Raw genomic sequence first — 21,784 nt, forward strand, 5'->3', positions numbered from 1 at the left:
GATGGGCTAAAAATCTGCGGAATTCTGTGGAATTCTGCGGAAAATCTGCGGAATACTGCATGCGCAGATTCTGTGTGGAGCTACCTATAAGTATATTTTACCACCTATTAAGTTCAGTTTGTCATAATATTGCACTATTTTATGCGTACTAAGTTTTTTTTAATATGATTTAGTAGTGGCTTGTCAGTGGTTTAGACAGCAAAAATTAGGCAAAAAATATATTTAGTAATTATGTAATTAATGCAGTTGTTTTACATCTGAGTATCAGATATATGGGTAACTGATCAAATCTTCACGTTAGTGTAAACAATCTATACTTTTGCAAGACATTACAAATGTGTTGTGTGAAAACCTTGATGCATTGAAATATTATTCCCACCTCTTCACATTTTGCATCACTATGTCATGTTAGGTGCTGCATACCATACATATGAACAATTTAAAAAGAGCCTTTGTAAATGTTCAGATACATTTTAATCTATGATTGTGTTTGCAGTTAAAGGGTCGCAGCAATATTCATCTGGGCCCTGATGTCCTGCTGCGTCAACGTTCGGTTGCTGGGAGCAACACCTTCATCAACCTGCGAGAGGTGAGCGAGCGCTTTAAATTGCCTCCTGGCGAATACATCATCGTCCCCTCCACCTTTGAACCGCACCGGAAAGGAAGTTTCATTCTGCGGGTGTTCGCAGAAAAAGAAGCTGATGCTAGGTTTGTACTAAGTTTGTCTTCTAGGTTACTAGGTTTGTCTTCTTTTTTTAAAGCCATGCTCACAAATTATAATAGCTATTTGCAAAGCTTGTCAGACTGTATGAACATGATTCCCATTTCACACTGTAAGATCTCTGTTGTCATAATATGAAAGTGAGTGAGTGAAGTAAACCTTGTCAAGTTTTACCCATACTCAAGATTGGCTCTCTGCTTTAAACCTATCAAAAAAGCGTAGCAAACCGAACCGTACCGTAACCACTCAGTGGAAACGTCCAAAAGTTCACACACACACACATTTTGATTGAGGAGTGAGACACAAACACAATCACACACTGTGAACAAACACCCGGAGCAGTCGGCTTCCCATGCCCGAGGAGCAATTAGTGGTTAGGTGCTTTCCACAATCAGCGTGACAACTTCAAACTACCATGAGGAAATGTTAAAACTTTTTTTTTTTTTAGTTTTGTTATCAAGGCATGCTTTGAGTAAAGTTAACACGGCAGATTGTTTTATGTTTGCTGTGAGGTTTCATTTCGGAGCACAAGTTACTGGAAGTGTTGAATTGATGACGTCAAACTCCAGAGAAGTCTTGTATGTGTCTGTGATTGACGAGCTGATGGTTATTCAGGTGGACTTTAATTTGAAGGGCTCATCCCTATGCCCTAATATGTTCGAAGGGTCCCTCTGAAGGGATTAGAGGATAGGAATGAGCCCTTCCGAACTGAGTGCAGTGTGTGACACCAAACAGCTTCCCTGCTCAAAGGATAATTTCCAGAAGTGTCTTTCATTCTATAGGGCCCTTTGAAGTGATCAGCTTAGATCACTTCAGTTTGGTTCAATATGATGGCCATGATTTTTTCATGTCGATGTGCCCTTTGGAAGGCAGCATATCTTGTTTGGAACGCACCACCAATCTGAAATTATGACAATTGAGATCTTACATTGTGACATGGGGTTCATGTTTGTGAATTCTGAAAAGCTACATATGTAAAGGATTTTTTTAAACACAGCGTGAGCTGGGCCTTAGTTTAAAAACACGGGGTTATGTTGTTTGAATTTAGACCACACTGTGTCAGTGTTGCGCAGGATTGACACCTAGTTTGTCTGACCAAAAAATCAGAATTGTGCTCTACAAATTTTTTTGTTTTTGCATCCAAATGAATGACTAGTGTTTCTGATTTTCATCCCGGCTTACAGCCAGATGGGTACAGAGATCAGTGCAGATGTGAAAAAGGTGAGTTTACCTTTTATTTAGTGTTTTAGAGTACAAATCACAGACACATAATATCACATAAATATTTGTGTGTGTGTGTGTGTGTGTATATATATATATATATATATATATATATATATATATATATATATATATATATATATATATATATATATATATATATATATATATATATATATATATATATATATATATAGTGTACAAAGGACTCCATAGCCACATTGTAATTATTCTGTAAAAACTGCTTATTATAAGGCCTTACTCTTACCCTAGCCCCAAACTCAATCTGGAAACCAAGAAAATGCAAAATCTGAATGCCATAAGTTGTTAAGTATGATTTATAAGCATTTTGAATTACGAGGACACAAGGTATGTCCTCATAAACCAGCTTAACAGAATACAACTAGATCATACTAATGTCATTATGCAATCTTGAAACCATCATGTACCATTTTACATGATAATACAAACCCGATTCCAAAAAAGACACTTTACAAATTGTGAATAAAATCTGGATGCAATGATGTGGAAGTTCCAAATTTCAATATTTTATTCAGTATATAGATGACGTGTCAACAGTTTGAACTGCTAAAATGTATAATTTTATGGGAAAAATCTGTGGATTTTATTTTTCAAAAAAGTTGGCACAAGACCATGCTTACCACTGTGAGGCATCCTCTCTTCTTTTTACAACAGCCTGCAAACGTCTGGGGACTGATGAGACAAGTTGCTCAAGTTTAGGAATAGGAATGTTCTCTTATTCTTGTCTAATACAGGCTTCTAGGTGCTCGACTGTCTTAGGTCTTCTTTGTCGCATAATCCTTTTCATGATGCACCAATGAATTTTATTTACAAGCTAATTTCAACTATAAATACCCTAAGTTCCATATCACAGCCAATCTCAAACTCCCCTCTCGTCCTTCTTCTACGCATCCATGATGTGGTAATTGATGCAGTATGTGGTCTGGCATTGTCATGTTGAAAAATACAAGGTCTTCCCTAAAAGAGATTACATCTGGATGGGAGCATATGTTGTTCTAGAACTTTTCAGCATTTATAGTGCCAGATGCGTCAGCTGCCCATGCCACACACACTCATGCAACCCCATACCATCAGAGATGCAGGCTTCTTAACTGAGCACTGATAACAACTGGCGTTGTCTCTGTCCTCTTCAGTTCGCATGACATGGCATCCCAGTTTTCCAAAAAGAACTTCAAATTTTGATTTGCCTGACAACAGAACGGGTGAGGCAGTGGTGCAGTATGTAGTGCTGTTGCCTCACAGCAAGAAGGTCGCTGGGTCGCCAGTTCAAACCCCGGCTCAGTTGGTGTTTCTGTGTGGAGTTTGCATGTTCTCCTTGCCTTCGCGTGGGTTTCCTCCGGGTGCTCCGGTTTCCCCCATAGTCCAAAGACATGCGGTACAGGGGCCTCATGTATCAACGCTGGGTACGTTTCACGCTCAGAATCGCTCACTTTTGGATTTACTAACGATGAACTGAACGTGGGAATGTGCGCAGCTCCACGCCAGCTTTATGGCTGGCGTACGCACATTTTTTGTGCGTATCTATTTTATTTCCATTGGCGACTCCTAGAGGCAGTTTTGTTAAATTCCTTTCTACAAAATGTCTGAGCCTTGCAATGGCAGCTGTATGAGACGGGTTCATCTAGCAGGTATAGAAGGTTTCCATACCATACAGTTGACCAGCTAAACATTAAGGCACAATTTGTAGCGGTCGCCTGTTTTCCTAATGTAATCTGAGCTATCTACTGCACGCACATTGCTATAAAGAGACTATCTGAAGATGAATTTGCATGCGTGAATCAGAAACATTTCCATTCAATAAATGTGCAAATAAAATATGATGCACAAACTTATTAATGATTCCTACTTGTCTTTCTTGTGATAAATAGTTGGCAAAATCTGATATGTAGCGGGGGAAAAAAGAAGAAAGAGTTCATCAGACGCTGGATTCGAACCGAGTTCATGCTTTAACATGTCAAAATATGTTGTCATGCGTCTTACGAGCTGCGCCACTGAGACTATTATGTTTATTGCAACATTTTACACCTATAAACCACACTATTTCTTTTTTAATTCACTCAGTGCAACTGTGTTAACCGCATCAGCTAAACTCTCCCACTCTATTTTTTTTCTTTTGTTGTTAATTCCGAAGAACAAACTAACAAATAACACCGCTTTTCTCCAGTCTACCTCCGAAAGCAGCACCTCAATTCACATTCTGTTCAAAGTTTCTCTTTTTGCTTGCTTTTGCCTTTGCTTTTTCGTTGGGTTTTGCCAAAGTAGAGTCATTAGCATATTCATACGGGGGAGGAGGCAGGGAGGGGTTTTGCGCTCATGCATGTTGCACGAAGTTTCACGTTCATTCTGATGTACAAAAGAATATGCGTGAGATTCGGCGTACGCAGTGTTTCATACATCTGAATTTTTTTCTGCATACGCACATTTACAGCTTTGTGCGTACGACATGTTTTAGTATGATTTCCACGCAAGTCTTCGTACATGAGGCCCCAGGTGAATTGGGTAGGTTAAATTGTCCATAGTGTATGAGTGTGTGTATGAATGTGTGTGTGTGGATGTTTCCCGGAGATGGGTTGCGGCTGAAAGGGCATCTACGTAAAAACTTGCTGGACAAGTTGGTGGTTTATTCTGCTGTGGCGACCCCGGATTACTAAAGGGACTAAGCCGACAAGAAAATGAATGACTGAATGAATGACAACAGAACTGTTTTCTGCTTTGCCAGAGTCCATTTAAATTCAATCTTGACCCAGAGAAAATGCATGTGCTTCTGTATCATGTTTAAATATGCCTTCTTTTTTGACCTATAGACTTTTTTGCTAGCAACGGTAAATGGCATGGTGGATTGTGTTCAACAACAATGTTTTCTGGAAGTAGTCGCCCATATTGTGATTTCCGTTATAGCATTCCTGTTTGTGATGCAGTGCTATCTAAGGGCCCAAAGATCACAAGCATTCTCTTTGGTTTTCCGGCCTTGACCCTTACGCACAGAGATTGTTCCAGATTCTCTGAATCTTTGGAGGATATTATGCCCTGTAGAAGGTCATAACTTTAAACTCTTTTAATTTTTTTGCAGAGAAACTCCTTTCTGATATTGCTCCAATATTTTTTGATGCAGCATTGGGGAAATTGGTGATCCTCTGCCCATCTTGACCTCTAAGAGACAATGCCACTCTGAGAGACTCTTTTTATACCCAATTATCTTGCCAATTGACATAATAAGTGGAAAATTGGTCCTACAACTCTTCCTATAATGTACATTTGACTTTTCTAGCAGGTTATTGCTACCTGTCCCAACATTTTTGGAATGTGTAGCTGTCTTGAAATCCAAAATGAGCCAACATTTAGCCTACAATTTTCACTGTCAGCATTAGATATGTTATCAAATAAGTTTATAAGATTTGTAAATTATTACATTCCTTTACATTTGTAAAGTGTGCCTTTTTTGGAGTCCGGTCCACATAAAGGAGTACACACACATTTATATATATATATATATATATATATATATATATATATATATATATATATATATATATATATATATATATATATATTATATTATACATTACAAATAACATTGTGTTCCTGTTTTCTATTTAAAAACATATTTAAGGTGCATTTTTTCCCTTCCTAGCATTTCATATCTGAGAAAGATATAGACCCACATTTCAAACGCCTCTTCAGTCAAGTTGCTGGAAGCGTAAGTCACAACTGGTAAATATAAATTTTGAGCCATTATCAATTATCGGTATTTCTTAATAAGCACAATCTTGTCTTCACTCTGCAGGACTCTGAGGTCTCTGTATTGGAGCTCCAGCAGATCCTGAACACAGTTGTGTCTAAACGTAGGAAAGCACACTTACTCACTTTTATTTACTGCATTGGAAACTGCCTTGAAATAGTTTTACCATCCTGCTAATCATTTCAACCTCAGGTCATTCCAACCTGAAGACAGACGGATTCAGTTTGGAAACATGTCGTCACAGCATCAGCCTGCTAGATGTATCCTTAGCTCACTGAATCATTGACTGGAAACTACAGATATTACTGAAGAAACTAATTTAAAATTATGGCTACCTGTCTGTATTTTTATTTTCTAGCGTACTTTGCACCATTAAGCATTATGACCCTTGACCCCAGTGCAGAAAGATGGCAGTGGCAAACTCGGCCTTCTGGAGTTTCATACACTGTGGATGAAGATCCAAAAGTATTTGGTAAAATTGATATTTTAGTATAATGAAGGATCAAATTTAAATTAGAATAATAATCATTCAGTGATGCTAAAGCCACCTCAATGTCAATGAAGATAATCTGAAGAATGTTGGAAACTGAAAACCATTGACATCCATAGTAGGAAAGACAAACCCTATGGAAGTTGGTGGTTTTCAGCATTCTTCAAAATATCTTCCTTTTTATTCAACAGAAGAAAGAAATTTCAAAAAGCTTTGAAACAAATAGAGGAAAAGTAAATGTTGATAGAGTTGTCAGATCATTTTCTTGGTGAACTATTCCTTTTGTTACCAAATGTTTTCATTTCTGTCATACCTCACCAGGAAATCTTTAAGCACCGCGATACAGACAACTCAGGCACTATGAGTTCTCTTGAGATGCGAGACGCTGTAAAAGAAGCAGGTAATGAGACTTTTGAGGAAGATAAATTAAAGTCTGTGTGAAACGGAAGTTGCAGAGACTTTGGGCTCTATTTTGTCGATCCATGCGCAAAGCGCAGGGTGCAAACGCATTCAGGGCGTGTCAGAATCCACTTTAGCTAATATAAGGACAGAAAAATTAGCTTTGCGCCGTGGCACATGGTCTAAAAGGGTCAAGCTTATTTCCTTAATGAGTTATAGGTGTGTTTTGAGAATAAACCAATCAGAGTCTCATCTCCCATTCCCTTTAAGAGTCAGTTGCGTCAAGACATGGTGCATTTGCTAATTACATGGCAACTTTGTAAGTGGAAAAACTGAACACTTCACTAGCGAAAAAACTGTTAAAAAGAGCATCTGCAGCACGAGAATGTGAGTTAAGGCCTTCTCATTATCACCTTTCACTTTCGCTCTCGTTGATATGGAAACCTTGTACGCACAGACATCAATTAGCCAATAAATAATTAATTTCGTTTGTTAAGCGCAAAGATTTGTTTCAACACTATTTCTAAATTCAGTTCTAATTTCCAGCAAACGAATAAATGAACAATAATAATGAAGTGTGTTCAAACAACTGAGTTATATCCAAATACACATGCTGTGCCCCATATGGTCTAAAACCTGACAGGTGGGCAAATCTAAGCTTGTTTTTAATAAAACAAATATAAATATGGATATAATAAATAATACTGCTAATAATGATAACATTATACACAAGCAAATTGTTATGAATAAACTGAAAAAGCCTCCCGAGATGAAGAAGGCATGAAAGTATGATTTATATATATATGTAGGCTAGAAAATAATGTTTTTTAATATTTTAATAATTTATATTTATGTCCTTATTATATCCTATATATATCCTAAATATTTTAACTATTTTTCATATGTAAATATATTTGCGTATTGCTCTACATCTTGTGTGTATTAAACAGTGTGTAGCGAGGCGCACAACTAACGCGCTCTACGCTGGACTTTAGACCAGCTTTTGTTCTGGTCTATTAAACAGACTTTTATAGTTTTTCAATATAGCAATGCGCCTCAACACGCCTCCTTTTTTAGACTAGAATGCCTATGGGCACACATATAAGCACACATGCATTTGCTATTTAAACAGTGTGGCGCAAAACGTCAAAACGACCCTTGCGCCAAGCTGAAACTAGCAAACCACAATTGTGTCGCGCCTTGCGCCGGGTGTATGATAGGGCCCTTTAAATGCAATATGTTAATGTATACTTCAATCTGAAACTGAATATTGAGTAGAGTGCGGTGTTTTCCTTTCATTCCTTCATTGCAAACTAACGGTAAGAGGGCTGTGGTTATAAATATTGTGGCAGAAGCTGTCAAACTGACGTCATCAGAGAAGGATCGCCATTCCAAACACTGACACAAATGGGCAGATTTTATGGGAGATTACCAAAACAAATTTTTTTTTTTGCAGTGGATTAACTTTCACAGATTATTTGTTCACATAAAGATTAACAATGTGATCTAGCAAAATAAGCATTGTCAATTTTGATTTTACATGGATTTTACGGATTCATTTTTAGTAAAAATAATAACGTAACATTTACACATGTATGGGATATTCTGCACAGGGTTCCAGCTGAACAATGACGTGCTTGAGGTGCTGATCGCACGATATGCCAACCAGGAATACGCAATTGACTTTGATAGCTTCGTCAGCTGCCTGATCCGCCTGGAGTTGCTCTTCAGTAAGTAAATCCAGTTAAATACCCAACTTTGTCATGAAACTCTGGGTGAAGGCTGATAAGTTCTATTCAAACTGCTTACAACTACATGTATGTATCTTTTACTGCTGCACATTTTAGACGTCTGTAAAGTGCCCTGAGATGCTACTTTTTTAAAGGTGCTATATAAAAATAAAGATTATTATTATTATTACATGGCACAGTTGATTGGTTGCTGTTGCCTCAGTAGTCAATAAGCTTGCTCCTGAACATTTAAATAGCTCAGTGTTGTTTTTTGTTAGCATGTTTTTGGATCCCTCCTCAACCCCAGCTCCACCTGTGTATAGATCTGTTATGGGGGTTACGTGTCTGCTGCATCAGGGTTTTACATTCTCAGACAGCATATTTATAAACATACTGGCAGAAGAAGTCTTTGTACTTGCTCTGCAGCAGCAGCAGCAGCAGCAGCAGCGTAGCAGGTCTATGTAGCGAAGACCAAACCCATCAACATTGCCATTGCCATCAATTGTAATGTTGTATCTGTGCTCTTTGCAGAAATGTTTCAACTGTTTGATAAGAAGAACGCAGGGAAAATCGAGCTGGATATCCTGCAGGTGATGCACATGCTTGGATGTACATTTCAGTGTATCTTGCTTATGAATTGGGATTATTCACAGATGTGTTGTTTTGTGTGTTGCAGTGGCTCTGCTTGACCCTCAGTTGATAATCCAGCCACTGTAATGGCTCTAGACGTCCTTTCATTTCCTGTAATTAAACTGATGAGGACAAAGCAGACCTGGAATACCAAAAAACACCAAAGACGAATACTATCTAAATCTTGAATTGCATTCAAAATGCAGTTTATTTATGGTGTTCATCTGCTGAAAATAAAACCTCCTATCACAAGAAATAAGGCGACTAAATTGTTTTTCTTTCATGCAAAAAAGTTCTTTGTTTCGATGATTTGATGTGCCTGTTTTGATCACCAGCAATATGGCGTTTGCAGATTGCAGGAGAATGACACATCAGCATCAGCACTTTACTAACTACAAATCCCATCATGCCCAGCAGTCACACACCAGTTCTAGATCACTCCTTGATTTCACAGCTGCAGATCATCCTCACTGATTACGTGGACTATTTAAAGGTGCAGTATGTTGGTTTGACACCCAGTTGTTAAACTAGGTATTGCATTCCTAGATCAAAACAAACGCAAGCGCAGATTGCCAGATTGACTACCAACTATCAAGCCTAAAAGCTTTGTGTTCTATATAAAAGCAATGGCACAAGATAGAAGCAATATTTTTCATATTAAAAGGGTTTTTTGTTCTAACCAACACATCGAATTGATATATTAGAGACAGATTCAATTTCTTGCAGCTGAACAACAGGATAAACTGACAATGATCACCTCAGGTAAACCTCTTTATTCAGTGTTAAATGCTAATAATGTGAGTTTGAATGCCATTTTACATGACATCTATTGCCATACTACTGAAAGCAGCAGCAGGTAGTTGACCTCAGGTCTTGAAAATAAAATAAACCATTTGAAATTGAAGAGCTGTGAAATAAGGCAAACCAACACATATGAAGAATTCAGCATTTACATTTAATAATGTTAAAGAGTTTTAATATGTATTAATTAGATTATAAACCTTACAATTTCATGAGTGAGTGCACTATTCTGTGCTTCTGAATGGCTGTGTTTAAATTTCTGTTGTGTTTCGTCTTGTGCAAACAGCCAAATTGCTTATGACTGCAAATCTCGTCACGTAGCATGTTGTTAGAACAAAAGATTACAAATCTTTCAGCTCCCCTAATGTTTACGTTTGTAATATTTATATTATTTGCTAATTAATTACCTCACGTGAAACTGAATCTGTCTCATTTCAGAGTCTGTTACTGTCCACCGGAGGTCACATTTCGGTTCATACTTGTCAACATTGAGATGTGAAAATAAGGGAAACCAATCCCCTCCAAAAAAAAAAAAAAAAAAATCCAACAGGCGACACAGTGGTGCAGTTGGTAGTGCTGTCGCCTCACAGAAAGAAGGTCGCCGGTTCGAGCCTCGGCTGGGTCAGTTGGCGTTTCTGTGTGGAGTTTGCATGTTCTCCCTGCATTCGTGTGGGTTTCCTCCGGGTGCTCCGGTTTTCCCTACAGTCCAAAGACATGTGGTACAGGTGAATTAGGTAAGCTAAATTGTCTGTAGTGTATGAGTATGAATGAGTGTGTATGGATGTTTCCCAGAGATGAGTTGCGACTGGAAGGGCATCTGCTGCGTAAAAACATAAGCTGGATAAGTTGGCGGTTCATTCCACTGTGGCAACCCCGGATTAATAAAGGGACTAAGCCGAAAAGAAAATAAATGAATGAATGAATCATCCCAAAAAGAGCAGCAAATTAATCTCTCATTTAGAGTTTTTGTTTGATCACTTTTAATAAGGTGTCACTTTAAAAAGGCACAGATCTTTTATAAAAGCATTAGATCGCTTTCCTAACCTTTTATGCTTATTTAAGACAAAATTAGTTGGTTTAAAAGAAAATCCACCAAGATCAACACGTTTAAATATTATTATTATTAGTAGTAGTAGTAGTACTGTAGTAGTAGTAGTAGTAGTATTAGTAGTATATGTCTGTTTAAACACGCACACAAAACCTGCTCAGCTTCAAATCACGTGTACAGAATTCATTTGGGAAACAGCATCTATTAGCACTATGAGGCGCACGCACCGCTACAGAAACTGACTGTTTTGAGCATTGCTTTGGAGAGGCAATGGCGTCTGTAATGGAAAGAAAGGAAATCCCATTGTTTATAATATTTAGATTTCAAAGTGTTTAATGGCTAAATAAAATTAAAGCACAGAAAAGATTTATATTTAAAAGCAAAGAGCGTCCCCTGGTGGTGCAGCAGTATAGATTGCGTGTAGGGAGGATAGGCCCTTTAATGTTTATTGCCACCGTTTATAGAAAGATTAAAAATAAGGTAGAAACACTGGAAATATGGGATGATAGCGGGATAGAATTGTAAAATACGGGAGAATCCTGGGAAAAACAGGAGGGTTGACAGAGCTGCACAATTCTGGCTAAAATGAGGATCGCAATTTTTTTGCTTAAAACAAAGAACACGATTCTCTCACGATTCTGTAGATGTAAAATAAAGCTTAATATGAGATTGTTTTTTCTCAAACATATGGTAAAACAACAATATTAATATTATGTGTAGGTCTACTGGTTTCTATAAATAATAATATTCTACTTCTAATAATTCTGATGTTGAATTATGTTTGAGATATAGGCCTATGCTTGCAATCTGTCATTGAGAACATTATTAGACCATTTAATTCACTGGTAAAATCAACATTATATAGGCTGGAGTAGGTATACTGACACTGTAAACATTTATTTTCATGCACAACTCTGTGTTCGATATGAAAGAAAAAACTTGTCGCAATAACTCTAAAATGCGATATGATAATTTAAATGATGTGCATGCTTTCGGTTTCATTTTCACTGCTAAGTGCTGTTCATACTTCGTGCGCGGCTCTCAAACGATCACTCTTTGCCATAAACTGAATATTATTTACAACTTTAGTACCTGTTACTCACAGCATAAGCAGGTTCTGTGCACTAAAGTTGAAGCGCGTGCGTCTATCATTAAGTAGGGTGCGTGCCCGCACAGTCAGCAGCTCACGTCATGTGTGATTTCGCATTATAAGAAGACAAAAATGACATTTTTGGGTGAATTATACCTTATAAATACAGTATGTGACGCTTTTAACATCATTTGAAGGTGTCCATGTCGCTGAGCAACGTATGTGAAACAATGAAAAGACTCGTGCAGCCGCCTTAGCTTCTCTCCTGAACACTGAAAAAAGTGTTGCATGCAGAACTGTTGCAAACAATTTATTTGTGTTGAATTTAAAGAAACAAATTAAGTTTAATAATGTTCAACTTAATTTGTTTGTTTAAATTCAACACAAATAAATTGTTTACAACCACTTACCGTAAAAAAAAAAAGAGTAAATCCAAGGAATCATCTTTGAATAATTTTTTTCAGTGAACTTGAAAATATGATTGGCTGAATCGTAGAAATGCTAGATTAAGATCGTTTAGGGCACAGGTGTCAAACACAGTTCCAAAAGGGCCGCAGCTCTGCACAGTTTAGTTTCAACCCTAATTAAACACACCTGATCAAACTACAGTAATTGAGTCCTTCAGGCTTGTTTGAAACCTACAGGTAAGTGTGTTGGAGCAGGGTTGGAACTAAACTGTGCAGTGCTTTGGCCCTCAAGGAAATGAGTTTGACACCCCTGGTCTAGGGGATCGAATCAAGATCGCGATCTTTTTTTGATTAATTGTGCAGCTCTAGGTTGACAGGTATGTTTTGGTCACGGGCGCATGCTTCGAGAGCCTTTACAAATGAATGAATGAATGAATGAATGAATGAATGAATGAATGAATGAATTAAATAAATAAATAAATAAATAAATAAATAAATAAATAAATAAATAAATAAATACATGGTTTTCCACCAAGGTACCGGGGGGCTGAAATATAATTTGCTAAACTGGTGAGTTAAAAGAACCAAAACAAAGACAGCGTTCCGGCACGTAACATACATTTTAAAAAGCAGAATTTCTGACTTCAGCGTTGTTTTTCAGATAAACAAGAATTTTCACTTAGCATGTTTCTTAAAAATCTGCAAGCATATTACAGTATTTTTATGCTTTTAAAGAGTCAAAAAACTTACAACACCTTAAAGCTCTACAGACACACTCATCCTTTGCTCAGTATTTTTTCTTGTTCCATGTCCTCGTTTCCATGTTTTACTCTGTCTGGGCTTTGATTCTTGGACTGTTTTTTTGGATTTTGATAGTTTTCTGTCTGCCCTGACCTTTGCCTGTTTCTTGGATTACTCTTTTGGATTGCCTTTGTTATTAATGTTTTTTTTTTTTTTGTTTTGACCCCTGCCTGCTGACCATTCTCTCAAAATAAACCTGCATGAGGAACTATCATTTCAGCGCCTTACAGGGTTACAGGGTGTGGCCTTACAAAAAACAACCCCAGCAGCAATATTTTATTTGTTTAACTATTTATTTCCAAATTTTTTATTTCTAAGGAACCAACTAAGTTTTGGGGGGTGACTTGGTTGCTCAGTGATTGGCACTGTCACCTTAACAAGAAGTTCGCTGGTTCGAGCCCCAATTGGGTCAGTTGGCATTTGTGTGGAATTTGCATGTTCTCCCTGTGTTTGCGTGGGTTTTCTCCGGATGCTCCGGTTTCCCATGCGTTATAGGTGAATTGAACTAAATTGGGCATTGTATATGTGTGTGAATGAGAGTGTATGGGTGTTTTCCAGTAGTCGGTTGCAGCTGGAAGGGCATCCACTCTGTAAACCATATGCTGGATAATCATTCTGCTATGGCGACCCCTGATGAATAAAGGGACTACGCCAATGAAAAATGAATGAATGAATGAATTAAATAAGCTTTGGTTGTTTAATGTTTTCTGGGCATTCCTTTTTTGGTTAACCAAACTAACTTTCACATAACCATGCATTGGGCTTTAATTTGAAAGAGAATTTAAGAAATTATTTTGGGAATTTCTAGAGCATTCTGTAAACCAAAAACGATTGGCTGAGATATTATAATTCAAACACAGAATCATGTTGAACAATTTAGAACAATGACACACAGAAAGCATGTATTTGCTGTTTTACTTTGTTATGCAGGCTTATAATCTCTTTTCTGTTCACATTTTATCATGACTTTGGGATATTTGTTTCCAGATGCTTTCAAAATAATCTTGAGTAGCCTCAGGGTGTCTGTGAGGTCTTCAATTTAATTAAAAAATAAATAAATAAATAAATAAAATTTAGGCCTTAAAAAGTCTTACTGAAATATTGTGTGGGGCATCACGGTGGCGCAGTGGGTAGCACAATTGCCTCACAGCAACAAAATCTGTGTGGATTTTGCATCTTCTTTCACAGTCCAAAGACATGTGGTATAAATGAATTGAATAAACTAAATTAGCCATAGTGTATGTGTAAATGGGGCAAAAACAGCCACGGACATAACAAAACTCTTGCCCAGAGAGTATTGTTAATTCTTAAAAACATTTTCAAAGCATTTTCCCAAAATATGTGTCAAAATAAAATTTGTTACCAAAAATCGTATCATTTGCTGAAACAGAGAAATTTGTGGCCAAATTAAGACTCAAAATCACCCCAGAGTGGAAGAAAACATCCCCAACAGCTTACAGGGGTTAATATTATTTAAAATATTTGATATATCTTTTAAGAAAAGTTACATTGAAAAAAGTGTATACAATTAGAGTTAGCTGGTTTTGACTCATTATTTAAAATATGTGGCTGAGAAATAACAAATTTTAGGGGGTGGAGCATATAAAATGTTCTAAATTTGACTGTGAAGTCTGCAGAAACCCTGAGCCTATGTAAAAAGGGAATTGTTTCATTTATCACTATAGTTACATTAAAGATACTTTGAAATTCACAAAAATAAGGCAACCCCACAAATGAACTTTTGCAAGATGATTCTTTCTTTTTGTTACATGTTCTGCATTGCTTCCTTATTTTCCTCAGTTTATGTCTGTTTGTTCATTAATTAAAAAGCTAAAGTTATGAATGTGATATATGTTAGTCAATTTATTAATTTACTGTTAATTCATCTAGTTAATCATATATAATCAGTCTATTTTGTTGTTGTCAAATGTATACAGGATCAAAGAGATGAAGCATAGTTAAATCTCTTACAGATAATATGCTAAAACTGCCACAGCAAAAAAGTCATGCTAAAATCTTTTTATTATTTTTTTTATTTTTATCAATGCTTTGATAACAGACACACACAAAAATGCAGCCTACACCAGAAAATGACAGTGATAGAAAGAAAGAAAGAAAGAAAGAAAGAAAGAAAGAAAGAAAGAAAGAAAGAAAGAAAGAAAGAAATTTAGTTTATATAATTCCCTTTAGCGCATGTCTTTGGACTGAGGGAAACCGGAGCACCTGTATGCTTCAAACAGAAATTCCAACTTGTCCAGCCAGGACTCGAACCAGCGACCTTTTTGCTGTGAGGCATTAATTATCATATTATTTTTAAAAAGCTATCACTTTTCTTGTTTTTATGCAGTCTAATTTCAATTCAAAATGTGAAAAAAGTCGCAAATTTGAGCGTTTTTGATTGTGAATAAAATGTTTCACCAAACAAAGTAAAGAAATGAATAATGTAGTTCTCTAGTTTATTAGTTTAATAGTAATAAATAATATCTTGTAATGGAAAGGGACTGGAAGAAACTATGCATCAGAATCAGGTAGAGAGGTGATTTAAGTGACTTCGAACATGGCATGGTTGTTGGTGCCAGACATACAGCAGCAGAAGACCACACCAGGGGCCACTCCTGCCAGCTAAGAACAAGAAACTGAGGCTACAATTTGCACAGGCTCACCAAAATTGGACAATAGAAGATTGGAAAATTTTTTTACGGTGAGTCTCGAGTTCTGCTGCAATTCGGATGGTGGAAAACATGGATCCATACTGCCTTGTATCGACGGTTCAGACTGCTGGTGGTGTAATGGTGTAGTGACATTTTCTTGGAACACTTTGGGCTCATTAGTACCAATTAAGCATCGTGTCAACACCACAGCCTGCCTGAGCATTGTTGCTAACCATGTCCATCCATTTATGACCACAGTGTACCCATCTTCTGATACTTCCAGCAGAACTTGACAAAGAGTTCACTGTACTCAAATGGCCTCCACAGTCACCAGATCTCAGTACAATAGAACACCTTTAGGATGTGGTGGAACGGAAGATTTCTATCATGGATGTGCAGCCGACAAATCTGCAGCAACTGTGTGATGCTATCATGTCAATATGGACCAAAATCTCTGAGGAATATTTCCAGTACCTATGCCATTAAGAATTAAGACAGTTCTAAAGGCGAAATGGGTTCAACCCAGTAGTAGTAACGTATCCCTAATAAAGTGGCCAGTGAGTGTAACCTATTCAAGTTTTTATTTATAAAAAAATATATATATATATACACACACACACACACGCACACACACACACACACACACACACACACACACACACACACACACATATATATATATATATATATATATATATATATATATATATATATATATATATATATATATATATATATATATATATATATATATATATATATATATATAGTAAAAACCTGCTGGATAAGTTGGTGGTTCATCCGCTGTGGCGACCCCGGATTAATAAAGTGACTAAGCCGACAAGAAAATGAGTATATATATATATATATATATAAATATATATATACATATATATATATGTACGTGTGTGTGTGTGTGTGTGTGTGTGTGTGTGTGTGTGTGTGTGTGTGTGTGTGTGTTTGTGTGTGTGTATAATTAAGGTTTAAAAAGGAAGACATTCACAAGAAGCCAAATACAGATTCATAATAATCTACAATTGATAAAGCTTTTACATTTTTCACAGCTTTAAGAGTTTTTATTATAATAGTAAGTTCATTTCCACGTTAGACTTTAACCAAAGACAAAAAAAAAATGCACTGACGTCAGCTCCCTGGTCGCGCCCTCTCCATTTAACACCGTGCGTCGTGAGGTGAGGCGCGCATTCACTGTTTGACGGACAACCGCAGAGATGTCAGGAATCGCGATTAAACTCCAACACAAGCGGGCACAAGCGGCGGGCATCGGTACCAACGCTCAAGCGGTCAAATTCCTTAACCAGGACTATGAAGCCCTCAAACGAGAGTGTCTGGAGTCCGGACGTCTGTTTCACGATGACATGTTTGAAGCTAATGTGTCTGCCCTCGGGTTTAAGGAACTAGGACCAAACTCGTCTAAAGTGCGCGGGGTTGAGTGGCTGAGACCCAAAGTAAGCATGACACAATTCTTTCCCTTAATAATAAACAATATTTAATCATATTTCATGAACAGTTACATTTAATATAGATGTATAGAGATATATTTCATAGATATAACAGTTGAAATATGATATAAATATTATAAAAATGTTATATATGTAATGAAAAATGCAATAATGCAAAATACAATAATACAATACATGCATGCTATTTTTAGTATTTAATTACGAAATATTGAACAAATATTGTTCAAATATAAAATAGCCTACTTAACTAGAGTAAATAACTTCAAAAACCTTATTCAATGATTAAGTTAATTTAATAATTATAATAAATTGTTCTTGAAGTCTGTCATTTTTTATCATATTTTATTGACCAAAACATTATGGACATAAACATTAACCTGTGTTTACCACAAATGAAAGAAAGGTTTATCATTTATATTACAATTATTAGGAAAACAGGGTTGAAGCATTTGACTTGCGCTGATTAAAAAAAAAATTGAAAGAAATGAAAATTAATTTCTTTCCACTATGATAAAAATCCAAATCATATTTCTTTGTGTGGTGATGAATTTAGTAAGAATATTAAACTATGCAGTAAAGAGTTAAAGAATGTGGAATACAGATAAATAATGTATTATTTTCATCATGCATTACATGGGTTTGTTCATTGTTTTGATTTAGCATTTTTTACGAGGACATTTCCTTAATGTCCTTAAGTAGCTTTAACACACATTTTTAATTGACTAAGATGAACACATTCTTCAAACCTGCTTTTTTTACTCCTTTTTTTAACATTTCTTGCTGTAGGGCATTACACCTTTCTCAACTTGTTAGGTTAGTGTGTTGGATAACCATAACCTACCATTAGTTTCTTGTGTCTGGGTGTGTTCGGTGTGGTTTTTTTGTTGTTGTGCTGCACTGTGATCAGGAAGATACACACGCATAATATGGACAACTCTATCCAACAGTCTTGGATGTAATGTAATTAAAAAAAACAGATACAACTCAGCATTTAAAATACCATCCAAGCAGACAATAAACATCCATAATAACCATGCTAGGCCATGACACGTTGGTCGAAACTTGACAAACCGCTTCAGAGCAGGAAGTTATGGAAAAAGGACTCCCTTTATTATTTAAATAGTAGCGTGATTATGCTTTGAGAGCCTGGTAATGCATTCGCTCTCAACAGACGACTTTTTAGAGTCAATTAGAGTGAATATGATCCTTGCTGCATGCTGTGACTGATGGTTATTTATTGATCCTTTCAGGAGTGTTATAGCTGGACTCATATTGTTAGCTGTATTATAACTTTAGATTACATACAGTTGAATTCAAAATTATTATTCATCCTGTAAAATTTGTATTCTATTTCAAATATTATCCAAATGATGTTTAACAGGTCAAGGAAATTTGCACAGTATTTTCTGAAATGTTTTTTATTCTGGGGAAGTCTCATTTCTTTAGCTTGGCTGGGGGGGAAAAGCAGTTTTTATTTTTTATATACAAGACGACAATTGCTCAGTGGTTATCACTGTCGCATCACAGCAAAAAGGTCGCTGGTTCGAGTTCCGACTGAGTCAGTTGGTATTTCTGTGTGAAGTTTGCTTGTTCTCTTCGTATTCGTGTGGGTTTCAGGTATTTATAAAGAGTATGATTATGCTGAATAAAGAAATTAAAATATACTGAAGCATGGACAAACCTATTCTGAAAACAACACACTTTTGTAAATTAATAGATAATGAAACATATGTTGCAGAAAAAGGAATAAATAATATGATGTGGTATTTTCTTTATTCTTTATTCTGAGTAAAAACTTAATTACGAAATTACCGTAATAGTAATACACGTGCTCAATGTATTGCTGCCGTCTTAACTGTTTTTCTGAAGTGCTTGAGTAGTAGGGTAGGGTAGTAGGGTAACAGGTAGGGGAGTGGGCGGTGAGGGCGCCTCAGGGAGACTTGGGATGTCTGTACATAATATACTCCATTATTTCAAATGTTAAACGGAATGCTGACGCATACAGATACATTGCAGTCGCTGGTGACAATTGTGGATGTTTACAGAGGGTAAAACGGACATATATTTTTGTTGCTAAATCATCTCTGCCAAACTGTCGTTTTCCTGAGAGTCTCTTCGTATTTCACACCCATCCCCTGCCACCCTCCCGTCTTGTAAACGCTGGAAACTATGCATGTAAGATATCAATATTAAAAAAGAGCTTACAGGTTGTGGCTCACAACCACAGCTTCTTCTTTTATCGTAGGCTGAATCCAGCACTTAACTGCAACCAATTATGGAGGCTGTCCTTTGTAAAATGCTTTACACAAAGAGCTTGATCTTTAAAATAATTAAAAATCAATTTTAACCACTTCTCTCTTTGTGTCACGACCCTTGGAAGGCCAAATAGTGAAACAGAACAAGATCCATGGAAATAGCAGTGTTTGGATGGCATTTTCCTTTCTCTACTAACGCATCTGTGACCATGCCCCTTTGCTGTGCGAGGTGTGTGCGCAGTGAATGCGTATAACCTAGAATGTTTGTGATCTTACTAGCCCGGATGTATTTTTTTGTAGTCCCCAAATTCATTCGCTGTAGGCTTTGGTAAGCTAACTCTGTAAAAGCCAATGTCTCCCTTTGCATTGAAGTTTGAGCATCTTACATTCAGAGATGTTGTTTATGTTCAGACAGTTGCATTACACATCAACTAAAATATGATATCGTAGTGCACCACGCCTTTAAACTTACTGGTAACCAGGTTACATATTTTAATTGTAGCATTTTTCCAATTTTGCAATATATATAAAACTGTCGTGTTATTTGGGGTTTTGTAATAAAAAGCATTATTTTTTTTGTCAATTTAGGGTGAAACCATTAATAAGTGAGCACAAACCAATAAAATATAACAACAGAAAAATGAGTTATTGCTTATTATTTGTGTAACCCTGTCACTTCACAGTTTCCTCAATTAAGAAAAATACAACTTACAATTGTAACATCCAGAAAGAATCTTCCCATGGTAAAAAGACAAAATGATTATATTTCAGCTTTCCATTTTGACAGCTCAATCATTCATCCCTGTTACTCTGGTTACTGTAATAAATCAGTAACTTAAAACTGATTTGGATTGTATTGAGTTTAAATTTGCAAGCTTGTTGTGTGTCCTAGTGCATGTAAAGAGCCATTTGTTTGAGGTAAACCTGTGGTTCGTGTTTTTTGATTGTATGTTTTGTCATACAGCAACTGACGTCCAACCCAACATTCATTAGTGGAGGAGCGACCAGAACAGACATCTGCCAGGGCGCTTTGGGTGAGTCTGTTTGCTTAGTCACAATAGCTGCTGAAACTTTAGAAATTATGCTTACAAAAGAACCTGAGTAGAACTGTCCCTTGACAACCTGGTATATCAGCATCAACAATATGAGCCAGAATTCCTGTTTTAGAAGATCTGTGAAAAACCTGACCTTTTTTGTCTAGGTTGCAACTCTAATTCCAAACAAACACATCCTGCTACACCTGCTTTACTCCATTCACTCCAAACAATGGTGTCTGACTATATTGTCTATTGTACGCCACTATTTTCTTAGTGTTGACACCACTGTAATGCAAGCAGTTTTAAGATTTGAATTTATATAACATACCAGTGTTTTTTCTATCAAGCATTAGTGCTTCATTATCTTTATCTGCTAATCATTTAATGCTAATCCATTACATACTAGCACTCTTTATTAGATAAGGATAACTAAATACTTAGTCAGATAGGATTAGTTAGGATACTAGTACATTTTTATTATAAATTAGAACTTATTAATACTTTGAGTGGTATAATCACACCGGTGTGATTAGATGATTCAGTACTTCTCGTGATTAGCTGATAAATTCAAATCTGCTTTCCCGCAAAAGACACGTACGGTATTTGTCATTGATCCCACTTTATCAGTGTTTTTAAACAAATAGGGCCCCATCAGTGAAAATTAAACTACACTGAACTGGACTAAGCTGAACTCTGAAAACTGGACTAACACAGTTTCAATTAACTAGAACTTCTATGTTAAGCTGCTTTGACACAATCTACATTGTAAAAGCTCTAAAGACATAAAAGATGAACTGAATTGAATTCTATGGGGTTCTGTTGTTGACATGAACCATTCAGTTTTGACCAGTAAATTTTATTGTACGCTGTCATTGTTGAAGTTATCTGTGTTTAAAGGATAAACTTTTTTTCAGGTGACTGTTGGCTATTAGCAGCCATCGCTTCTCTTACCCTGAACCAGGACGTGTTTGCTCGTGTTGTGCCAGCTGGTCAGAGTTTTGATGGCGACTATGCTGGAATATTTCATTTTCAGGTTAATAGCCTCAATTTCACATAAAAACTAAACACATATGATAAAATATAGCAAGTTATATATATATATATTAGTATAATAGCCACTACCAATACATAGTCCTTAACTAGCTTTTAAATGTTGTTTTGTTTACTTTTTATCCTCCTGTAACTTTGATTATTTTAATAACACAGTAATAATCTATTATTATTTTTATTACTATTACTAA

At 36.4% G+C, this 21,784-nt stretch overlaps 2 protein-coding genes across 8 annotated transcripts in view; both read left to right on the plus strand.

The window, feature by feature from the left end:
• The window catches only part of capn8 (calpain 8), a 35,031-nt gene extending 25,803 nt beyond the window's left edge, over positions 1 to 9,228 (plus strand). For 3 of the 4 annotated variants that reach the window (XM_087302415.1, XM_087302416.1, XM_087302417.1), the window contains 10 exons: positions 497 to 708; positions 1,906 to 1,942; positions 5,616 to 5,681; positions 5,769 to 5,826; positions 5,916 to 5,983; positions 6,127 to 6,195; positions 6,535 to 6,613; positions 8,226 to 8,342; positions 8,874 to 8,932; positions 9,019 to 9,228. In XM_087302415.1, coding sequence (XP_087158541.1) covers positions 497 to 708; positions 1,906 to 1,942; positions 5,616 to 5,681; positions 5,769 to 5,826; positions 5,916 to 5,983; positions 6,127 to 6,195; positions 6,535 to 6,613; positions 8,226 to 8,342; positions 8,874 to 8,932; positions 9,019 to 9,042 — 789 coding nt within the window. In that variant the 3' untranslated portion in view covers positions 9,043 to 9,228. 4 annotated transcript variants of the gene reach the window in all.
• A 7,738-nt stretch (positions 9,229 to 16,966) lies between these two features.
• The window catches only part of capn2l (calpain 2, (m/II) large subunit, like), a 32,896-nt gene continuing 28,078 nt past the window's right edge, over positions 16,967 to 21,784 (plus strand). For 2 of the 4 annotated variants that reach the window (NM_001003485.3, NM_001443445.1), the window contains 3 exon segments: positions 16,967 to 17,236; positions 20,471 to 20,540; positions 21,458 to 21,576. In NM_001003485.3, the coding sequence (NP_001003485.2) occupies positions 17,000 to 17,236; positions 20,471 to 20,540; positions 21,458 to 21,576 (426 nt within the window). In that variant the 5' untranslated portion in view covers positions 16,967 to 16,999. 4 annotated transcript variants of the gene reach the window in all.

The sequence above is a fragment of the Danio rerio genome, chromosome 22, assembly GCF_052040795.2.
Source record: "Danio rerio strain M-AB ecotype USA chromosome 22, GRCz13ab, whole genome shotgun sequence".
Classification (NCBI taxonomy): Eukaryota; Metazoa; Chordata; class Actinopteri; order Cypriniformes; family Danionidae; genus Danio; species Danio rerio.